Source organism: Chinchilla lanigera, unplaced genomic scaffold (genome assembly GCF_000276665.1).
Source record: "Chinchilla lanigera isolate Chin_1 unplaced genomic scaffold, ChiLan1.0 scaffold00051, whole genome shotgun sequence".
Lineage (NCBI taxonomy): Eukaryota > Metazoa > Chordata > Mammalia > Rodentia > Chinchillidae > Chinchilla > Chinchilla lanigera.
In genome coordinates this window covers 11,728,738-11,747,580 of record NW_004955452.1, presented here as the reverse complement: position 1 = coordinate 11,747,580, position 18,843 = coordinate 11,728,738, and the positions used below count along the sequence as shown (strand labels likewise).

The following is an 18,843-nucleotide window of genomic DNA, read 5'->3' as shown; positions in this document are numbered from 1 at the left end:
TCCTACAGTGTCTTCCATACTGAATTAACCACCCTCGCTGCTCTTTGTCTCTCCAGCTGTGACCTGTCCTGACATCAGCAGCATCAGTGTGGAGCATGGCCGGTGGAGACTAATCTTTGAGACCCAGTACCAGTACCAGGCCCAGCTGATGCTCATCTGTGACCCTGGCTACTACTACACTGGCCAAAGGGTCATCCGCTGTCAGGCCAATGGCAGATGGAGCCTTGGGGACTCTATGCCCACCTGCCAAAGTAAGCCCCTGAGGGAAGTTTGTACACAGCCTCCTACTTGATCTCATACATGGGGTGAATCGGGGATAGGGAGAAGTGGGTATCCCCAGGGACCCCGGTATGCCTGGTTTTGGAAACACCTTGAATCAGAAACTGGGAAAATTCCTGCTCCTCTGAACTTCTTAGCATCTTGTCATCTTATTAAAATCTTCCGTTTAATAAGCTGTTCAGATGCATATGCACTACTTCATTAATCCATGTTCACTAGGTCCCTACTATATGCCAGATATTGTGGAAGTCTGAAGGTGAAAGATGGTGGCTCCTGCCTGCAGGGAATTAATAGCCTTCAGGCAACAGAGAGACAAGGAAGTAATGATGTGGTGTGTGACAAGATCTGTAATAGAGGTGATTATAGGAGTGAGAGGAGCACAAGGGACAAGCCACCTACGTCTGTCTGCCTCTTCTTCTCCATTGTGAATTGGTTTTCTTTGATTCTCTAGTGTAGTTCCAAAGATCAATGTCCCTGAGAAACAAGTCTGAGACAGAGGTTAACTGGGGAGCCCTCTTAGGACCACCACCGCAGAAAGGGAGGAAGGGTAGGTGGACTCCACTGTGGAATGTATCCATATGTGCTGCAGAATGCAGGTCACAAGTATGGAGCGGCCTCACTGCTATGTAGCCTGGGTGACTGGGTCTCACCTCATGCGTCAGCCAGAGGCCAGCAGCAGGGCTCTGTTGAGAAAGAGTATGAGGACAATGAGACTGAGAATTGCCATCACTTTCTAACCATAGGGCAGGCCCCAATCGCTTGAGAGATTTTTTTTAAAAATACACATATTTGAGCCCTGTCTCCAGAGACTGTGGACCATGCCTCTGAAGTAAAACCAAGCATTTGCACAGCTCCTCTGGTGCTGCCAGGGACACCTGCTGGTGAGGTGTCACATCACACAAGTCCATGTCCCTGCCCACATGCCGGTCATGAGTTCCAGGAGAGGGAAGTTAAAATTTACTATGTCATTATCCTTGATCATCAGAGGCAGCACATTCCCCCCTCTTGGGGCCTGCTCACCGAGCACTTTGTGATTCCTTTAGTCATCTCCTGTGGCGAGCTTCCCACGCCTCCCAGCGGGCACCGCATCGGGACGCTTTCTGTCTACGGGGCCACCGCCATCTTCTCCTGCAATTCCGGGTACACGCTGGTGGGCTCCAGGGTGCGTGAGTGCCTGGCCAACGGGCTCTGGAGTGGCTCGGAGATTCACTGCCTGGGTAAGTGGCTTCCCGGGGCTGCCCGCCCACCTTTAACGGTACCCTTTTACCTACTGCCACAAAGGTGCACTCAGAGCACCGACCCCTGGGCATCCCCCCCAACTCAAACCTTGAACTGGCTTCTCTTGGGACCCCCAAGAGAATGAAAGGAACGTCACAGCTGATGAGACAGGCCTCTCAAGGGTTTCTCAGAAAACAAGCCCTTCTCATTGGCCCTGGCATGATGAGGTAGCTCCAGCCTCCACCTTACAGAGACATATTCCTGTAACATAACTAAAATACTTTTTATATTTTATATTAGTAAAGCATTTTTAAGATATATATGTATATATGTATAAATTACATAATGTGTGTGTGTGTGTGTGTGTGTGTGTATGCATTTATACATACTAAACAAATGAGAAAGGATATAAAAACAAACTGGCTTATAAAAGGCAAAAATGTTCCTTTCCCAATAGCTAACCTATTCCCTACCTGAGCTTTGCAAGGTCTTTCCTTTCTGGGAATCTTCAATTCCAAAAGAGGATCTCAACCACACAAACTTATGGACTAATGGGGTGGTCCATCCGGGATGAACAATGGCTGTGTCAGCCCCCTATTAAGGACAGAGTCACTTATTTCCACACAGAATCAAAGGAACTGGCAAAGGAGCCAATAGAATGCCAGGAATATACTCTTCCCAAACTTACTTCATAAAAATAATTCATCCAGGTACCACTCAAACAGGAAAGATGAATTTGGCCAAACCATGTTTTTACATGATTGTTTACAGCACAACTAGGCTTTGACAATCTTAGTTAGACTGTGCTGCTTGCTGTAGAGTAGATGCTAGCTGATAAGAAAAACAGGACCGTTCCTGTTATATTCTGACAAAATATCTGAGATATAACCAACTTATTAAACAGAAAGGTTTGTTTTAGCTCATGGTTTCAGAAGTTTCAGTTCATGGTCACTTGGCACTCTTACCTTTGATTCTCTGCCAGGCAGAACATCACAGTGGGAATGGCGGGGAGAAAACTCACCTTCTGGTCAGGAAGCAAAGAAAGAGATTGAAAGGATGGGGTTCCTATACCCCTTCAAGGGTGTATCCCTCACCATGACCTAATTTCTCCCACTAGGTCCCACCGCTGAAAGGTTCTACCACTTTCTAATTGCTCCACTGGAACCAAACCTTTAGGCCTCTGGAGGATTTATCCAAAACATAGCAACCCCAGAGGCAGGTAACCATGACAATTTCCCATTTATGTAGATACAGAGACTAAATCTCAGAAATGAATGACCGTTTGAAATACACCTTGTTATTGAGGATTGTCAAGTCCTCAACACCATTTCTATTATGTCTAGAATTCCTGAAGTCCCTCTTGGATTGCTACTTTAAGGGAGAGATGGAGAAAGTGAAAAGTGGTTGTATACTTTGCCCATTTCCCCACCATCCATGACCCCACCCCCCAACCAAGCACTACTTCCATTCTGGAAGCTTCTCTTTGACTTACTATCTTTCCCCACCCTACCACAAAAGCTGGACACTGTGGGACGCCTGAACCCATTGTCAATGGACATATCAATGGGGAGAACTACAACTACCGGGGCAGTGTGGTGTACCAGTGCAACGCCGGCTTCCGCCTCATTGGCATGTCTGTGCGCATCTGCCAGCAGGACCATCACTGGTCGGGCAAGACCCCTTTCTGTGTGCGTAAGTATGTCAGCCCTCTCCCTAGTTGTGGGCTCAACCTCAACATGAACTTTCTCCCTTTTTCTCTTGGTTAGGTTAGCTAGAGGTTTTGAAAGTTTGTTTTTTTTTCAAAGATATAATCATTACATCTATTGTTTTCCAGTCTCCATCATTCATTCATTATACCTTTGTTCTTCTCTGAAATTTCTTTTTTTTTAATTGGTACTAGGAATTGAACTCAGGACCTTGCGCTTGCCAAGCAGGTGCTGTGCTACTGAGCTAAAACCCCAGCCCTGAAATTTCTTTTGTTGACTTTTTGTTCATTTTCCAGCTTTTGAGTTGAGACTTTAATTTACTTATTTTTATCATTTTCTTTGTATTGATTTTTAATGATATAATTACTTGAAGCTGAGATTTCATCTTATCATCTGTTTTGATTATATCTCCTACCTTCTAATAATGAATGTTTATTGTTTATTAGAAATTCTGTAATTTTGGTACTAATTTCCTTTTCTACTAGAAGAGTTTTAGTAGAAGGATTTTTTTAAATCTCTAATTTTGGCTTTTATTTTGTGTTTGTTTCTAATTTTATAGCATAGTATATAATATTTCTACATCATAAAATTTACTGATGGTTTCTTTGTGACCTAATATTTGATCAATTATTAAGAAAACTCCATGTGCACTTGAGAAAAAGGGTATTATGCTGTAACTCTCTCTCTCTATATATATATATGTATATATATATTCATAAGATATACTTTATAAATTATATTGCCTATGTCCTCTGCATTCTTATTTTTTGCCCACTTGGCCTGTTTTGTTATGAAAGATATCTTTAAGTTTTCTTTATTATTAGTGTATTTCCACTTTTCCTTGTATTTTCTGCAGTTTGTGATACAGAAAGGTAGTCACTACATTATTTGGGGCCTAGATATTTATAACTATTGTATCTCTGTGGCAAAGTGTGTTTTTTAGCATTTAAAAATGCCTTTTTCATCACTTTTCGTATTTTTTTTCAGTACCGGGAATCGAACTCAGGACCTTACATTTGCCGGGCAGGCACTTGTGCCGCTGAGCTATACCCCCAGCCCTATTTTTAATATTTTTTAACTAGGAGTTCACTTTGCTTGATATCAAGCTTACAAATCCTACTTTTACCCTTTTTCGTGGTATACCTTTGATTATTTAATGAGGGATGGATCTCTTAAATTAAATACAACTCCTTTGTGCACAGTAAGTTTCACCCTGCCTGGTGAGCCAACTTGAAAATTTTTCTTTTGGTAGGTTAAACTCATTCACATATATTGATATGTTTGACCTTAATTCTGTCATGTTTTATATAGTTATTATGCGTAAAATATTAAATCTATGATATATCTTTGTATGCTGTGTTTTCTTTGCTTGTTTCAAAAATTTCTTCTTGCATTTAGGAAACATTGGATTTTTGTTCTGTTGCTTACTTTTATACTTACAACATTTAATACTATTAGACCCTTGTCTTATTAAGCATTTTATTATCTAATTTATCAATTTTAATAGCACCCTTTGACTTTTATATATTAGTTATGCAACAGTTAATGAGCTTATTCCACATTTCTTTCATCTCTCCCCTTTTCATTTTCAGTTGGATTATTTCTACTTTTTTAAGACATGAAACATTTATTACAGTGTTTAAATATTATGATTCTGTCACACACACAGAGATTTTCACTTTATTCCTAGATCTACAATTCAGTATATCAAAAGCTCACTAATGCTGCTGAAGTTTTTCCAGTAACTCTTTAATAGGGTCAAGCTCAGATTCCAGTAGATTCTTCATTAAGATCTTTTGTGTAATTTCCCCCAATTTCTTCTATGTGTAAAACTGTCCTGTACTTTAAAATTTGAAATACAGATGGACTGGACATGAAATCCTTGTTCACCAATTATTAACTTTCTTTAAAAATGTTCCTCCACTGTTATATTGTTATTTTGCTTTGCATTTTACTTCTTGGTGGGGGACATCTTGCATCTTAATTTTTCTTATTGTATATATATTCAAGGTGTGCAACAGGTTTTGGTTTGTATACATACATACTGACATATTTACTACAGCGAAGCAAATTGACATATCCGTCTTCACACATGCTTGCCTTTAGGTGTATGCAGTAAAAATGCTTGAAATCTACTGTTGTAGGACTTTGTCAGTTCAGTATAATACAGCATCATAAACTGTAGTTGTTATGTTGTATATTAAGTCCCTAGGCTTACTCATGCTATATAATTGCAAATTTGATCCTTTTAACCAGTATCTTCCCATGTCCCCCACTTCTCTACCACGGGTAACCACCATTCTACTGTTTCTATTTATTTGACTTTTAATATTAGCTTAAGTTTCTTTTTATGAAGTTATATGGTGGTTTTGCAGGGATCTTGATTATTTTTCTCTTTATCCTCAAAGTCCAATTAATTTTACTAAGATACACCTCAGAGTTGACCATTCCAAGACAATTTCCCTATGTATTCTGAGGATCTTTGGATTATAGATTTGGGTCGTCTTTCATTTCTGAAATGATGTTAGTTTGAAATAATAGTTCTGGCCCAGTGTGCCTGGGATGATGGTTTGCTTCTCTGCCTCTAGCTAATTTAAAGTTGAGAGCATTCTCTGTCTTATACTGCAGGATTAAGTTTTCTGTATTTTGATTTGTTCTTGTTAATTTGCATTTTGGGGGGATTTAGGTGACTACCATTCTCGTCAGTTGTCTGGAAATAATTTAGAAAATCTTCACTTTTTAAAGTTCCCTAAAGTGGGTGTTTATGTGAAATGCAGAGGTTTGTTCTTAATTTTGTACAAGGCAGGCTTTTGCTTTTACTTCTTCATCTTCATATATAGCAATAAAATAATGAGGCTTGCTCTATAAGACATGTGTGAAAAGTACTCTTACTGACTTCTTAAGTATTACATTTACAGAGCAAGACCCGTCTATATCCAGTAAATCTTTCACATGTGTCTAAGTGAAACATGTTAGTTCTGCTGGAAGATGCAAATGTTAATGACTTCAGGAAATGGGCACCGAGTGTGTAGGAAGAGACCTGGTGTGTTAACAATGAGGAATGCTGGTGTCTGGAAGGACAATGTCTGCTCTGCCTAAGGACATTCAATTTCAGGCTTGGGCCATGTTGCCAGGCAGTGCAGTAGAGAGTCAGCCACTCAGATGTGGGTCTCAACTACCCGGTTTGCACCCCAGCTCCACCACCAGGTACCATGTGGCTACTTGGCTGCCGACAAGGCAGCTTCCCCCACCTCCTTGTTTTGTCATCTTTGACAAGCAAGTACATCAGGGACTGTTGTGAGCATTACATAAATTAATAGATGTAAAAGGTTAGAATGCTGCTGCTCCAGGGGGCATAGTGACAATGACGACAGTGGTAATGCTGCCACCTTGTCACATCACAGGATCCAGGACCTTCTATGCCATACCCCATTATTTTCTGGAGCACGGAGAGTTGAGTATTCACTGGAAGAGGAAGGCAAATTATAAGAACAAGGATTTATAAGTATTGCTCTGTGCTAGATGCTGTGTTGGCCCCATCACACATAAATTCAAGCTTTCCAGTATCATCCAGACTCTGCTTTGCAGCTCTCTGTGTTTCCTCCATATGTCCCGTGCATTGCTTCCCCGCCCACATCTATCCTAACTGTGTCCACCCTCAGCATCCCACTCCTCAGTACAGAAGGTTCTCTCTCCTGGATCAAGGCTAATCATCTCCTCCACCCTAGTTCTGGAGCTCTTCTCTCCTGCCTACTGAAGAGTTAAGCCTATTTGAAACACTCTCCTCTGTCCCACTGCCCTTCCCGTCCACTGCTTCCTTCAGCTTGAAGACCACATTCAATAAACATGTCCTTCCACCTGCCAGATGCCAAGTACTGTGCTGGGCATTGTGGATAAATGTGAACTGAGTGTGCTTTAATCTCACCTGCAGGAAATTTAGGGCCCGAGGCCATGTCTTCAAGCCCTCATTTAGTGTCCATGCCCCAGGAGGACTGGTCCTTTCCTCCTCTTGATGCCTAATCCCTCCCCTTTTCCAGGAAAGTCCGACTTGTTCCGAGGCCTTCAGCTCATTGGAGGAGGCCCATCCACATTATGGAGGTTGATCTACTTTAGAGTCTTCTGATGTAAATGTCAGTCTCATCCAAAAAATATCTTCACAGAAACACAGAGAAGAATGTATCTGAGTACCATGGCCTAGCCATGTGGACACATAAAATTAACCATTGTGGGGCTGTGCTTCTTGGAAAAGTTGCTCGCTCTTGTTGCTTCCACTTCTTCCCTCTTTAGCAGCAAAAGCCACTGCAGTCTGAGTTCTGCCCCCACCACTTCTCTGCTCTAGCCAGAAAAAACCCTCCAGTGAACAAGAGCGAAGCCCCAGTGCTGGGCCATGGTGCAGAGTCCTTGAGATCCCCATTGCCTGCAAGCTGCAGGGCAGGAATTGAGCACGGGGCAACCAAAGCTTTGACACAGACAGCAGCTCAGGACCCAGATAGCAGTAGGGAACTGGTGTCAAGGACAGGAGATAGCACCTGGTGACAGCAGTGCTCCTGCTCCTCCCACTCCTTAAATGGGCCTGTGACTTAGGAACATGTGGGAAGCAGACAGCACAAGTCTGACAGGGGATGCTTCCAGGTTACCAGTGATCCTACGGGATCTGATGGGTTATTTTCTGCCTTTATCTTACTTGACCTATCTGGGCTATCCGACGTGTCTTGCATTTTCCCCTTGGCTTCTGTGACACCACCCCTCCTGCTGAGCTTTGCTGTATGACTTCTCTGACAACTCCTCAGCTTCCTTTGCAGGCTTTTTTGTCTAGCTATCCTTGAAAAGATGATATTCCTCAAACGCTGTAATCCTTGTCACTTTGGGTAGATAGTTTTTAACCTCAGGGGAGGTGTCATGACCTTTGCTAATCTGGTGAAAGTGACGAATCCTCTCCCAATACTGTATATTCCAATACTCTGCACATGATTTCAGTGCGTGTGTAGACTCTGCCAAGCTTATCCTCACTCTCCCACCACCCCGCAAATGGGGCAGAGTCCTACTCAGCCTGAGACCCAGTTCAGATGTCATGCCAGGGGAGGAGAGGGTGAATTTGGGGGAGTGTGGAATAATGGGATGGCTTATTTTTCTTCTGTTTTGGTTACAGCAATTACTTGTGGACACCCGGGCAACCCCATCAATGGTCTCACTCAAGGCAACCAGTTTAACCTCAACGATGTGGTCAAGTTTGTTTGCAACCCTGGGTATGTGGCTGAAGGGGCTGCTAGGTCCCAGTGCCTGGCCAGCGGGCAGTGGAGCGACATGCTGCCCACCTGCAGAAGTGAGTCTCCATTCCTGTCCCACTCCTCCCCACCACATCCACCACCTGTGGCTCTGTACCCCAGGAGCAAAAGCCAGAGAATTCAGTCCAGATGTTATTCTAGCTCAGACATGGAAGACTTGGAGCGGAGAAGGCTCACAATTGAGAACTTTCTCAAGCCCTAGATAGAGCTATGTAAAATTTTATCATTCGGGTATATAAGAAAGTGAAACTCAGTTTCATCTCTCAAATTTTCTTGTGTACATTTCATAAAAGAAATAATTTATCATCATCACTTGAAAGCCCCTTTCTCTTTTGTATAAACACAAATTTATTTTTCTCACATAAATAAGAAATCTAAAATAGTATCATTTCTGTAGCTGCTCGGTGAGGTCAAGAGCAACATCTTGGTCTTGCTTTATAGTTGCAAAATAGCCACAAAAGTTCCTTTGTAAACACAATTCTTGATGAAAAAAATTTAAAGCAACAGAATTGTAATAAAAAATGAAAATACAGAGGGATCTCAGGGTGGAAATGAAGGGGTAAGAATGGGGGACAAGAGATACAGAGAAGAAACTTAAAAGACTGAAGAAGCAAACAGCAGAGGATATTCAGGCCCCATTTGGGCTGATTAGGAAGTAGTTTGTAAAGCCTTGAAAGGCTTTTTACTGAAATAAAGCAATGAAGGCTGAGGCAGGCTCATCAAAGGTGAGAGTACTTTACACCTTAAAGGCTTATCCAAGAGGGAAAAATATCTTCCCTGCCCACCTCATTTTATTAGTATGAGACTCAGGTAAGATAATGGATGTGGTGTTTTGAAAGCAAATGCACATATTATGGGTTAGGAATAGTGCTGTCATTATTCCCAAATCGCCCTCTGATTTTTAGTAAGCTCTTTTGGAAACACTTTAGCATTTCAAAGTCAATTTCATCCTCCAGGATATTAATATCTCCCTAAAATACTCATAAAAGTGATTAAAAACAGTTTGCAAAAGAGCCCTCCTGCTGTTCAAGTTAGCTCAGATGCCTCAGTTTTACAAGGGATGAGATTTTTGGTGGGTGCCACACTGTGAAGAGAGCAGGCCAGACAGTCATGTCCTCAAGGGACACACGTTTTGAGACAATTCACAGCCCTGGCTTGTAAAGAGAACTGAGTGTACAGGGGTGTTGGGAGGGGTGAGCCAGTCTGAGAGCAGAGGCAGGCTTCCCTTAAAAGGTGACATCCCATTGGACATGGGACCTGGTAACCAAGACTGGGTAGACACTCAGCAGCCTCAGGAGCAGTGCATTGTCCCAGACAGGATCTGCTTCATTGCAGAGCTTAGATCTGGAAATCTTGCTGTGCTGGGAACATGTGCCTGTTTGGATTCTGAATTCTCATTTAAAGTGTGGAAAAACCCTCCTATCCAACTTTTGGCCTCTGATTGTCCTATTCAATTGCAGTCATCAACTGTACAGATCCCGGGCACCAAGAGAACAGCATCCGCCAGGTCCACGCCAGCGGCCCGCACAGGTTCAGCTTTGGCACCTCGGTGTCTTACCAGTGCAACCACGGCTTCTATCTTCTGGGCACCCCTGTGCTCAGCTGCCAGGGAGATGGCACCTGGGACCGCCCCCGGCCTCAGTGTCTCTGTAAGTAGACGTCCACTAGAAGTGACTGATGGGATGGTCCATGTCAAAGAATGATCCTCCCTCTGTGCATGCAAGCGCGCGCTCTCACGTGTGTGTGTGTGTGTGTGTGTGTGTGTGTGTGCGCGCGCGCGCGCGTGCATGCGCATGCAAGCATACTGCATCACCACGATATGTGCCCTGGCTGCTCCTTGGGTCGCAAGACCCTTCTTGAGCCCCTACTGACTTTGTTGCTATGCAGATTCACATGCACTCTTCCTGGTGAAGCCCATTTCCTCTCCTCCCGAGTACTGTCACCAGCCTCTGCAGCCTTCAGGGGTCCACTCCTTCTGAAATGGCTGCCTGACACCACCTGCTCATTTTACCCCTCCCTGGTTTTATCACAGAGACAGCACACAAACTCCTTCCCTTGGAAGACTGAGTAGAAACGCCAGTCACCTGCAGGAACACAAACTTGGATGTGAACTCAGGTCTCGCCCCTTAACAAGCTGTGTGGTTTGGGGAAAGTTTCCTACCCTCCCAGAGCTGCTCTTTCTTCACCTATGAAAATAATGCTAATACCTAGCCCATTGGGTTGTCAGACAATTAAATGGGAAAATTCACAGGAAGTGCTAGTTTACTATCTGGTACCCAGAGGCTACTACTACTCAATAAGTGACAGCTGCATTAGTAATTACTAGAGAAAGTTGTGGGGACAGTATGGAAAAAAAAGAAAGAGGGAGACACACTCAGGATCCTGAGATCTGGTTGCTGGTCTTGGCCGCTGCTCTCCTTGTGGCTGAAGGAGAATCCTGTGGGTGCTCTCTCCCCTCCCCACTTCAGAGAGATCAGCAGCTGCTGAGTCACAGCCGTGCACCAGTGCACCTGTCTTCAGGGTGCCATATGCATTCTGCAGGCTTCAGTGTGGGTGACTTACAAGCTTACAAGCCCTGTGCCTCTTGGCATAAGAGGATACTGATACAGATGCTCACTGCCCATATTTCCTTGCCCAAGGACCCTGAGCTGGCCACCCAACCCCAATATGACCAACAAGTTGTTTGGGGTTTTAAATAGTGTTGCCAGTTGAGATTCAGAACCCCTGGTGGTTTCAAATTATTGTGTCTTTTAATAAAATGAAGACTTTGTCATAATAAAGTGACCCTCTTTGTAATAACTTTTTCCTCAAAGCTTAATTTTTCTGATGTTGATTTAATTGATATATAATTCTATTAATAGAACTGATAGCCAGCTTTCTTTAGTAAAAAGATGGGGTTTTTGTTATTTTACTTTTAACTGTCATGTATGTAAAAAACATAAATTTTGATTTTTAAAATCCATCTTTTCTTCTAAATGGAAGATTTAACCCATTTGCATCTTTCTTTCTTTTTCTTTAGTGAAATATAATTCCCTCTTTCAAAGATTATGTCAGTTTGAAGAAAATATAGATGAATCTCCATGCAAAAATCCATTTGGGAATAACACAAAAAAGTAGAATTGCTGTTTGGGACACACACAGAGAAGGGTGACCTCTGGAATGTCTGGAGGTTATACAGGCTGTTTTGAAAGTTCATTGGCACCAGCAGGGTCTTAAAAGAGCTGGCAGTTCCAATTGGCTTGTCAGTAGTTGCTAGGTAGGATCTGTAACCTGGAAGTACCGTTAGGTCCTTGCAGATTTGGACTGTTCGTGAGACAGGTTTTGAACAGGTGTATGCAACCTCCATGGCCTCTCAACTCCATTTTAGTTGGGTAGGACATAAATGATTCCATTTCACAGAAATGACTTTCACATATAATTCTTATAATTATAGTATACTCATAAGAAGTTGTGCAACCATCACCTCTATCTAATACTAAATTATTTCATCACCCCAAAGAACACCCTTTTAGCCATCACTTGCCATTCCCCACCCTCATCCTGTCCCCTGGGAACCCCAATCTACTTCCTGTCTTTACAGATTTGCCTACTGTGGATATTTAATGTAAATGGAATTATTTGTGTGGCTTCTTGTGTCTGGCTTCATTCACTTAGCATAATTTTCAAAGTTCATTCATACTTTAGCAGGTATCAATATTTCATTCCTTTTGACGGCCAAATACTATTCCATTGTAAGGATACACCACACTTTATTCATCAGTTCTTGGATATTTCCACCTTTTGGCTATTACATATCCACTTTGGGGCTGTTTTGAATAAGGCTATAAGCACTTCTGTATACATTTTTGTGTGAACATTTCCATTCTCTTGGATATATACACAGGGGTGAGACTGCTAAGTCAAACGGTTACTCTAGGCTGTACTTTTTGGAGAAATGCTAAATTGTTTTCCAAAATGGCTGCACAACTTATAAGGCACAATGGAAAAACATGGTGAATGTATAATTTTTCTACCTTATTATAGTAAAAATCATATTGCCATTAACCCCCCCTCCAAATACTCCCACTTGATTTGAACACTTTTATCCCCTCATTCTTACCACGTTCTGAAGCAATTCTGGAAATCCTCTTTCGAAGTGTCTTTAGTTGCACTGTTGTAGCTGCCTTAATGTCCCAAACGGATTCAAAATGTTTACCTTTCATGGTAATTTTGACTTTGGGGAAGAACCAGAAGTTACAAGGTGCCAGATCCGGCAAATAAGGCAGATGAGAACACACCATAATGTTTCTGCAAGACTGCCTTTCTAGTGGATGCCATTCGGCAGCACCATTCCCTGTATTTTTAATGACCTTATAAAGACACACAAAAGAGGACTTCCAGAACTGCTTCAGACATTAGCAAGAAAAATGGGATAAGTGTGTTTGAAACAAGGGGGAGTATTTTGAGAGGAAGTAATGCCTTTTACTGCAATGTTTTTAAAATTTAAGCACCTATCATATATTTTGATCAGTGCTTATTCATTCTTACCAGCAGTACATGAGAATTCCAGAGTCTTTATATTCTTACCTCTACCTGGTATTGCCCATTTTTTTCAGTATAGGCATCCTAGTGGATATGAAGTACTAGCTCTTGTTTTGGGGTGACTATTTTGATTTTTTTGAATACTGGGGGTTGAACCCAGGGCCTTTTCAGTGACCAATGCCATTAGCCCTTTTTTATTTTTTATTTTGAAACAGGGTCTTGCTAAATTGCCCAGGGGTGCACCACCACACAGGCCCACTGTGGCTTTGATTTGCATTGTCCAGTGACTAGTGATGTTGAACATCTTTTAATATGTTTATTGGCCTGTTTATTGTTTATTGGCCTATTTATGTTTATTTGTATATCTTCTTGAGAGAAATGTCTGTGACTGAAGTTCTTTGTCCATTTTTAATTAGGTTGTCTGTCTTTGTCTTGTTGAATTGTAACAATTCTTTTTTGTATTCTGAATACCTTACCAGATACGTGATTTGTAAATATTTTTTACCACTGCATGGGCTGTATATTTATTTACTTTTTTGATAGTGTCCTTTGATGTATGAAAGTTTTTAATTTTAATGAAGTCCAATTTGTCTCTATTTTCTTTTGAGCCCAGGTGATTCCCCCTGAAGCCATTCACTGATATTTCATGATCATCACATTTTTTCAAGAACCAAGTACATTTCCACATTTAGAATTTCAAAGTACCCATGAATAAGACTAGCAAATTGTGAAGGGCTTTACATATCCCAGGTCAAGCCAGTTAATGAAAATCATCTGTTCCTTCCAGGTGAAGGCAAACTGCTTTAATTGGTATGGATGTGCTGAGACCAATAAAAATGCATGATCCAGCCCTATTATCATAGGCCATTTCCCAGCTGATGAGTTTTGGAACAAAGTGTCACACATACAACTCTCCAAAATGGCTGCAACCTCTCTGCAACTCTCACACTTAGGCTATAGGACTCAGGATGGGGTCTTTTCCCTTTTGCTATGGGACCTAGCATAGCCCATGTCCAACCACAGACTAATGATTTGTATTTTTGGTTTTAGTTTAATTACAACTTTATAGCATTTTTTCAATGCCCTGTTATATTTTCATTCTGTGGAATGCAAGAAAGTCTATCATTATCGGGACTTTAAGTAATTTTTTTGCCTATTTTCATATACTTATTTAAATTTAATTTGCACTTAGCAGTGAGAGAGTTACTGAAATAACCCAGAGAGGTCTCATTTGGACAGAAGCATGAATATTAAAAACATTTTTCAAATTGTTAGAGTAACAAGCTGAGAAATACAACATCGGCTACTTACATTCTCTTTGTTCTCCACCACCTTGATTCTTATGTAAATATATGCTGAACATAAATTGTTTCTCTTATTGTTATCATATATTCTATTTTTCTTTTTCTTTATTCACAGCAGCCATATGATGTTATTGTTGTTTTATCTCTTGGCACAAACATTATTATTGTTTTACATCTTCCTCCTTTCAAAGAACAAATCTGAGAACAGGAATAAAACAATAGATTATGCTCTGCTAATTTTACAGATACCCAGGTAGCATAGGTCCAACAAACAACAAACAAGTCAGGCATTATGTATGTTTTTTCAGAGACTATTATATAGTACCATAAATGTAACATTACCCAAAAATCCCCCAAAGAAAAATTTTAAAGCCAAACAAGCACAACATAAAAGTAAAAGCAAGGTATTGTCCACAAATCATGAGGAGTAACCAGTATCAATAGGTACATATGTATGCCAGTAGAAATGAACAAAAATTCATGTATTTTTTTGAAAATGCTCAAAATATCAGGATTATTCATAAGAATCCAAAGCCATACACAACTCAAACGCTTATAAATAAGAAATGAATAAATAAAATGTGGAACAGTAGATGGCCTCAAAGGTCCCTGCCTCCCATATTCATTGCTTTTATGTAATATCCTCCTACATTGTACCAGGGTTGGTCTATGGGACCAGCAGAACATAGTGAAAATGATGGTGTGTGGTTTCTAAAATTATATCATAAGAGACATTGTCACCTCCACTGTCTACTCTTGGACTCTTGTCTACTCATCCACTCTGGAGGAAACTAGATGACAGTAGACATCTGGCTGTGTCATGAGAGATCCTGAGCTTACCTAGCTAAGCCATCCAAAGTTCCTGACCCACAGAGACTGTGAACAATAACAAATGCCTATTGTTGTCTAAGTTTTGGAGTTATTTGTTACACAGTGATGGATAACTAATACAAATAGCATACTATATCAGGGCAAACTCTGGCCCATGGGCCAAATCCAGCCTATTTTTTTCTATGAACCCTTCACATTTTTAAATGAGTTTCTGTCTTTGTTACTTTTTTCTCATTTCTGAAACAAAATACTTGACACCCAGAATTAAGGAAGGAAAGGTTTATTTAGCTCACTGTTTGTCCAGGGTTCAGTCCATATTCAGCTGGCTCCAAGGCAGAGTGGCACATGGTAGAGGGCAACTTTTCATGGAGGCAGAAGATAGCAAAGCAACAAGAGCAGAAAGGAGAGGTAGTAAGCAGCCTCTTTCCCTCCCTTATACTGTATGCAAACTACCCACCCCAGGGCAGGTGTAGCACTCACATCCATAATTCCAACATTGAACCATAAATCAATTATAAACTCTAGAAACCCCGATGACTGCATGAGGCTTTGGGGGACATCCTGACACAAACCATAACAGTTTCATAAAAAGAAAAAAGAAGAACAAAGATAAGCAACAGAGATCATAAAGAAATATTTACTATTTAACCCTTAAGAGAAAGTTTGCCAACTCTTGCCATATTGCAATGATAATAAATAAATTAGTGCTACACAGAGCATAGCTGACTCTCACAAACAGAATATTGATGGGGGAAGAAAGCCAAATACAAAATATGTACTGTATGATTCCATTTGTATAATTCAAAAGCAGAAGCAAATAAAATTAATGATGTACAAGTCAAGACAGTAGTTTGCTTTGAAGAGGTGAGATGGTCATGATGGGGGCTTCTGAGGCCCTGGGTGATTCTATTTCCCAATGTGGATGGTGGTTCGCTGAGTGTAATGAGTATATTCACTTTGTAATAGTTCACTAAGCTGCACACTGGTTATTATTGTTTGTCTGTAATATGCTATCTTCCCATTAAAAAGAGGTAATTTGAAAAACTATTTGAGAGTTAAAAATGGATAATTTCTGAAAGTCCAAACATCTCTAATAAATAATCATAGAATCGCTGGAATTACAATTGGAGACTCCATTTCTTTCAGAAGGAGAAATTTTGTTGGTAGCATTAAAACAGTATCACAGAAGTGAGTCCATTGGACTGCATAGCAGTGCGTGGTCACACTGATTCTACCATTGACTAAATCTGTGACCTTTGCAACTTACTTATCCTCACCATGCCTCATTCTTCTTACCAGTAAGATAGAAATAAAAATGGTGCCTACTGTAAGACTGTCAAGAATAAGTAGTATAGTCCTTGAAATTGATTGAATTAGTGATCAATTGCTGAGGAACAAACCGTCATTAAACTTAGTGACTTAAAATAGCAATACCTTTGTTTTCTCACAATTGTATGGGTCAGGAATTCAGATAGAGCTTAGCAAGTATATTATTCTGGGTTTTCCAGAGAAACATGATCAGTAGGAAATAAATACCAGGAGACATGAGGAGTTGGATCACATGATTATGGAGGTTGGAAGTCCCAACATCTCCAGTGGGCAAACTGGACACTCAGGAGACCTGATGGTGTAGCTCAAGACCCAAGAGAGTCCATAGTGTAAGTTCTGGCACAAGACCAAGTCTGAAGGTAGGAGAAGACTGATGTCCAAACTAGCAGGCAGTTAGCTAGAAAGAACAAACTCTCTTTTACTCAGCCTTTTTGTTCTATTTAGACCTTCAAAGCACTGAATGAGATCCACTCATATTGGAAAGAGCAACTGGCTTTACTCAGTCTTCCTGTTTTTTTTGGTTTTTTTGTTTTTTTGTTTTTTTGTTTTTGGTTTTTCTCTGGTACCGGGAACTGAACTCACGACCTTGCGCATGCCAAGTCTTCCTGTTTAAGTGTTAATATTGTCCCCAAACACCCTCATTAATGCATGTAGAATGTTTGACCAAATATCTGGGCACTCTCTGGCCCCATCAAATTGACTTTTTAAAATTAACCATCACAGCCAGTGTGGTTCACTGGATCCCATGAAGCTGAATTAGGACTGGAGGATCCAAGGTGGCCTCACTAGCATGTTTGGCACCTTGGTGTTGGCTGCCAACTGAGAGGAGACTGTTCTGCTCCGTGTGGCAACACTCCGCATGACTACTTGCTCCAGCAGGATGGTGTGGTCTTCTTCCCTTGGAGGCTGGGTTCCAGAACAAAAGAGGAAGTTATCAGATCTCTTGAGGCCAGAGCCAAGAATTCCCAATATCTCATTCCATCACAATTAATCAAAGTGGTATGAGGCTAGCCCACATTCAAGAGGAGGAGAAATAGTAGACTCTACTTCTAGAAGTAGGAGGAGTGGCCTGCATGCAATGTTGGGAAGAATCGCTGGTGGTCATCTCTGCAGACAAAGTCCCCTAGTCAGCTCTCCAATCACCTAGCTCATATCTTTCCCTTGGGCAGTACACAGTTCCTCACCCTCAAGATCTCCAATGTTGTAGTCAATGTTTCAGCTATTCATTGTGTGACAATCCCCCAAAAAAACATATTAGCGTAATTCAATAACCATTTTATTGGTTATAATTGCAAATTCAGGCAGGGTTAAGTGAAGAGAGTTCATTTCTGCTCCACATTTTATTGACTGTTGTGGCTCCACAGGACCTAGAAGATCCAAGATAGCTTCAGTTACATGCAGAATCATGGTTCTGGCTGTCACTTGAAGCATTGCAATGGTTCTCTACATGGTCCATCCCCACACAATTTTTTTTATCATTTAATAGTCTAATCCAGACTTTCTTACATAGTTAGCAATGGTATTTGAAGAAATAAAGATAGAAATTGCTAATCCTCTTGGATTGCAACTAGCCCAAGGTCACTTTCACCATGTTCCATTATGCAGAACAGGTCACAAGGTGAGCTCATATTCAAAGAGAAGGGAGTCAGGCTCCACCCAATGGTGAGAGGAATTGAGAAAGCTAGTCTTGGCCCATAACCTACGAGAGCATTGAAAGAGTGTTGAACACACATAAAGACCACAATGAGAAGTGAAAGCACCTAAGACCTAGTCATGCAATTCCCTGTACTCTGCCAAAATTTTATGATCACTAACAGCACTGGCCCAGGCCAGATTTTATCCCTTGGTCCCTGACCTGGTCAGAATCCATCCTGTGCCTTGTGCCCTTTCTGGACACAAATTATGACTTACAAGGACCTCCCACTGCTCAGACCTCAAGATTTTGTCAAAGTTATTGCCATCTCTTTTGAACTACTACAACAGCCCCCTCTTTCTTGCCCCACCCGGTCTTTTCACCATACAGCAGCCAGAGTGATCTTGTTAAAATGTAAACTAGATCATATCCCTCCAGTGGCTTCCTGTGATGCTGTCTTAGTCACTTTTCTCATTACTGAGACATAATACTGTAAGTACAAACACATACAACAGTTCCTGGCACATAATGCACACTAAGTAAATGTGTGTTGAGTAAATGGAAAGATCACCCTGTGACAGTAATGGGAAGGCCAAGTCAAGCAATGATGACACCTTTCCCCTGCCCCAACCTGCACATCTCAATTCTGATGTCCTGATCTTATCACTGGTTTTCAGTCACACTCATGTTGTAGAAAAGGAAACTTGTAGAGTGAAGAGGAAAAGTTGGCAACAACT

The 18,843-nt window shown here is 41.3% G+C and overlaps 1 protein-coding gene across 5 annotated transcripts in view; it reads left to right on the top strand.

The window, feature by feature from the left end:
* Csmd2 (CUB and Sushi multiple domains 2) overlaps positions 1–18,843 on the top strand; it is a 579,269-nt gene that overhangs the window by 526,870 nt on the left and 33,556 nt on the right. For 4 of the 5 annotated variants that reach the window (XM_013519720.1, XM_005395117.2, XM_013519719.1 and 1 more), the window contains 5 exons: positions 57–251; positions 1,323–1,496; positions 3,016–3,189; positions 8,353–8,526; positions 9,949–10,137. In XM_013519720.1, the coding sequence (XP_013375174.1) occupies positions 57–251; positions 1,323–1,496; positions 3,016–3,189; positions 8,353–8,526; positions 9,949–10,137 (906 nt within the window). The remainder of the gene's footprint in view (positions 1–56; positions 252–1,322; positions 1,497–3,015; positions 3,190–8,352; positions 8,527–9,948; positions 10,138–18,843) is intronic. The other variant, XM_013519721.1, reaches the window with a different exon arrangement.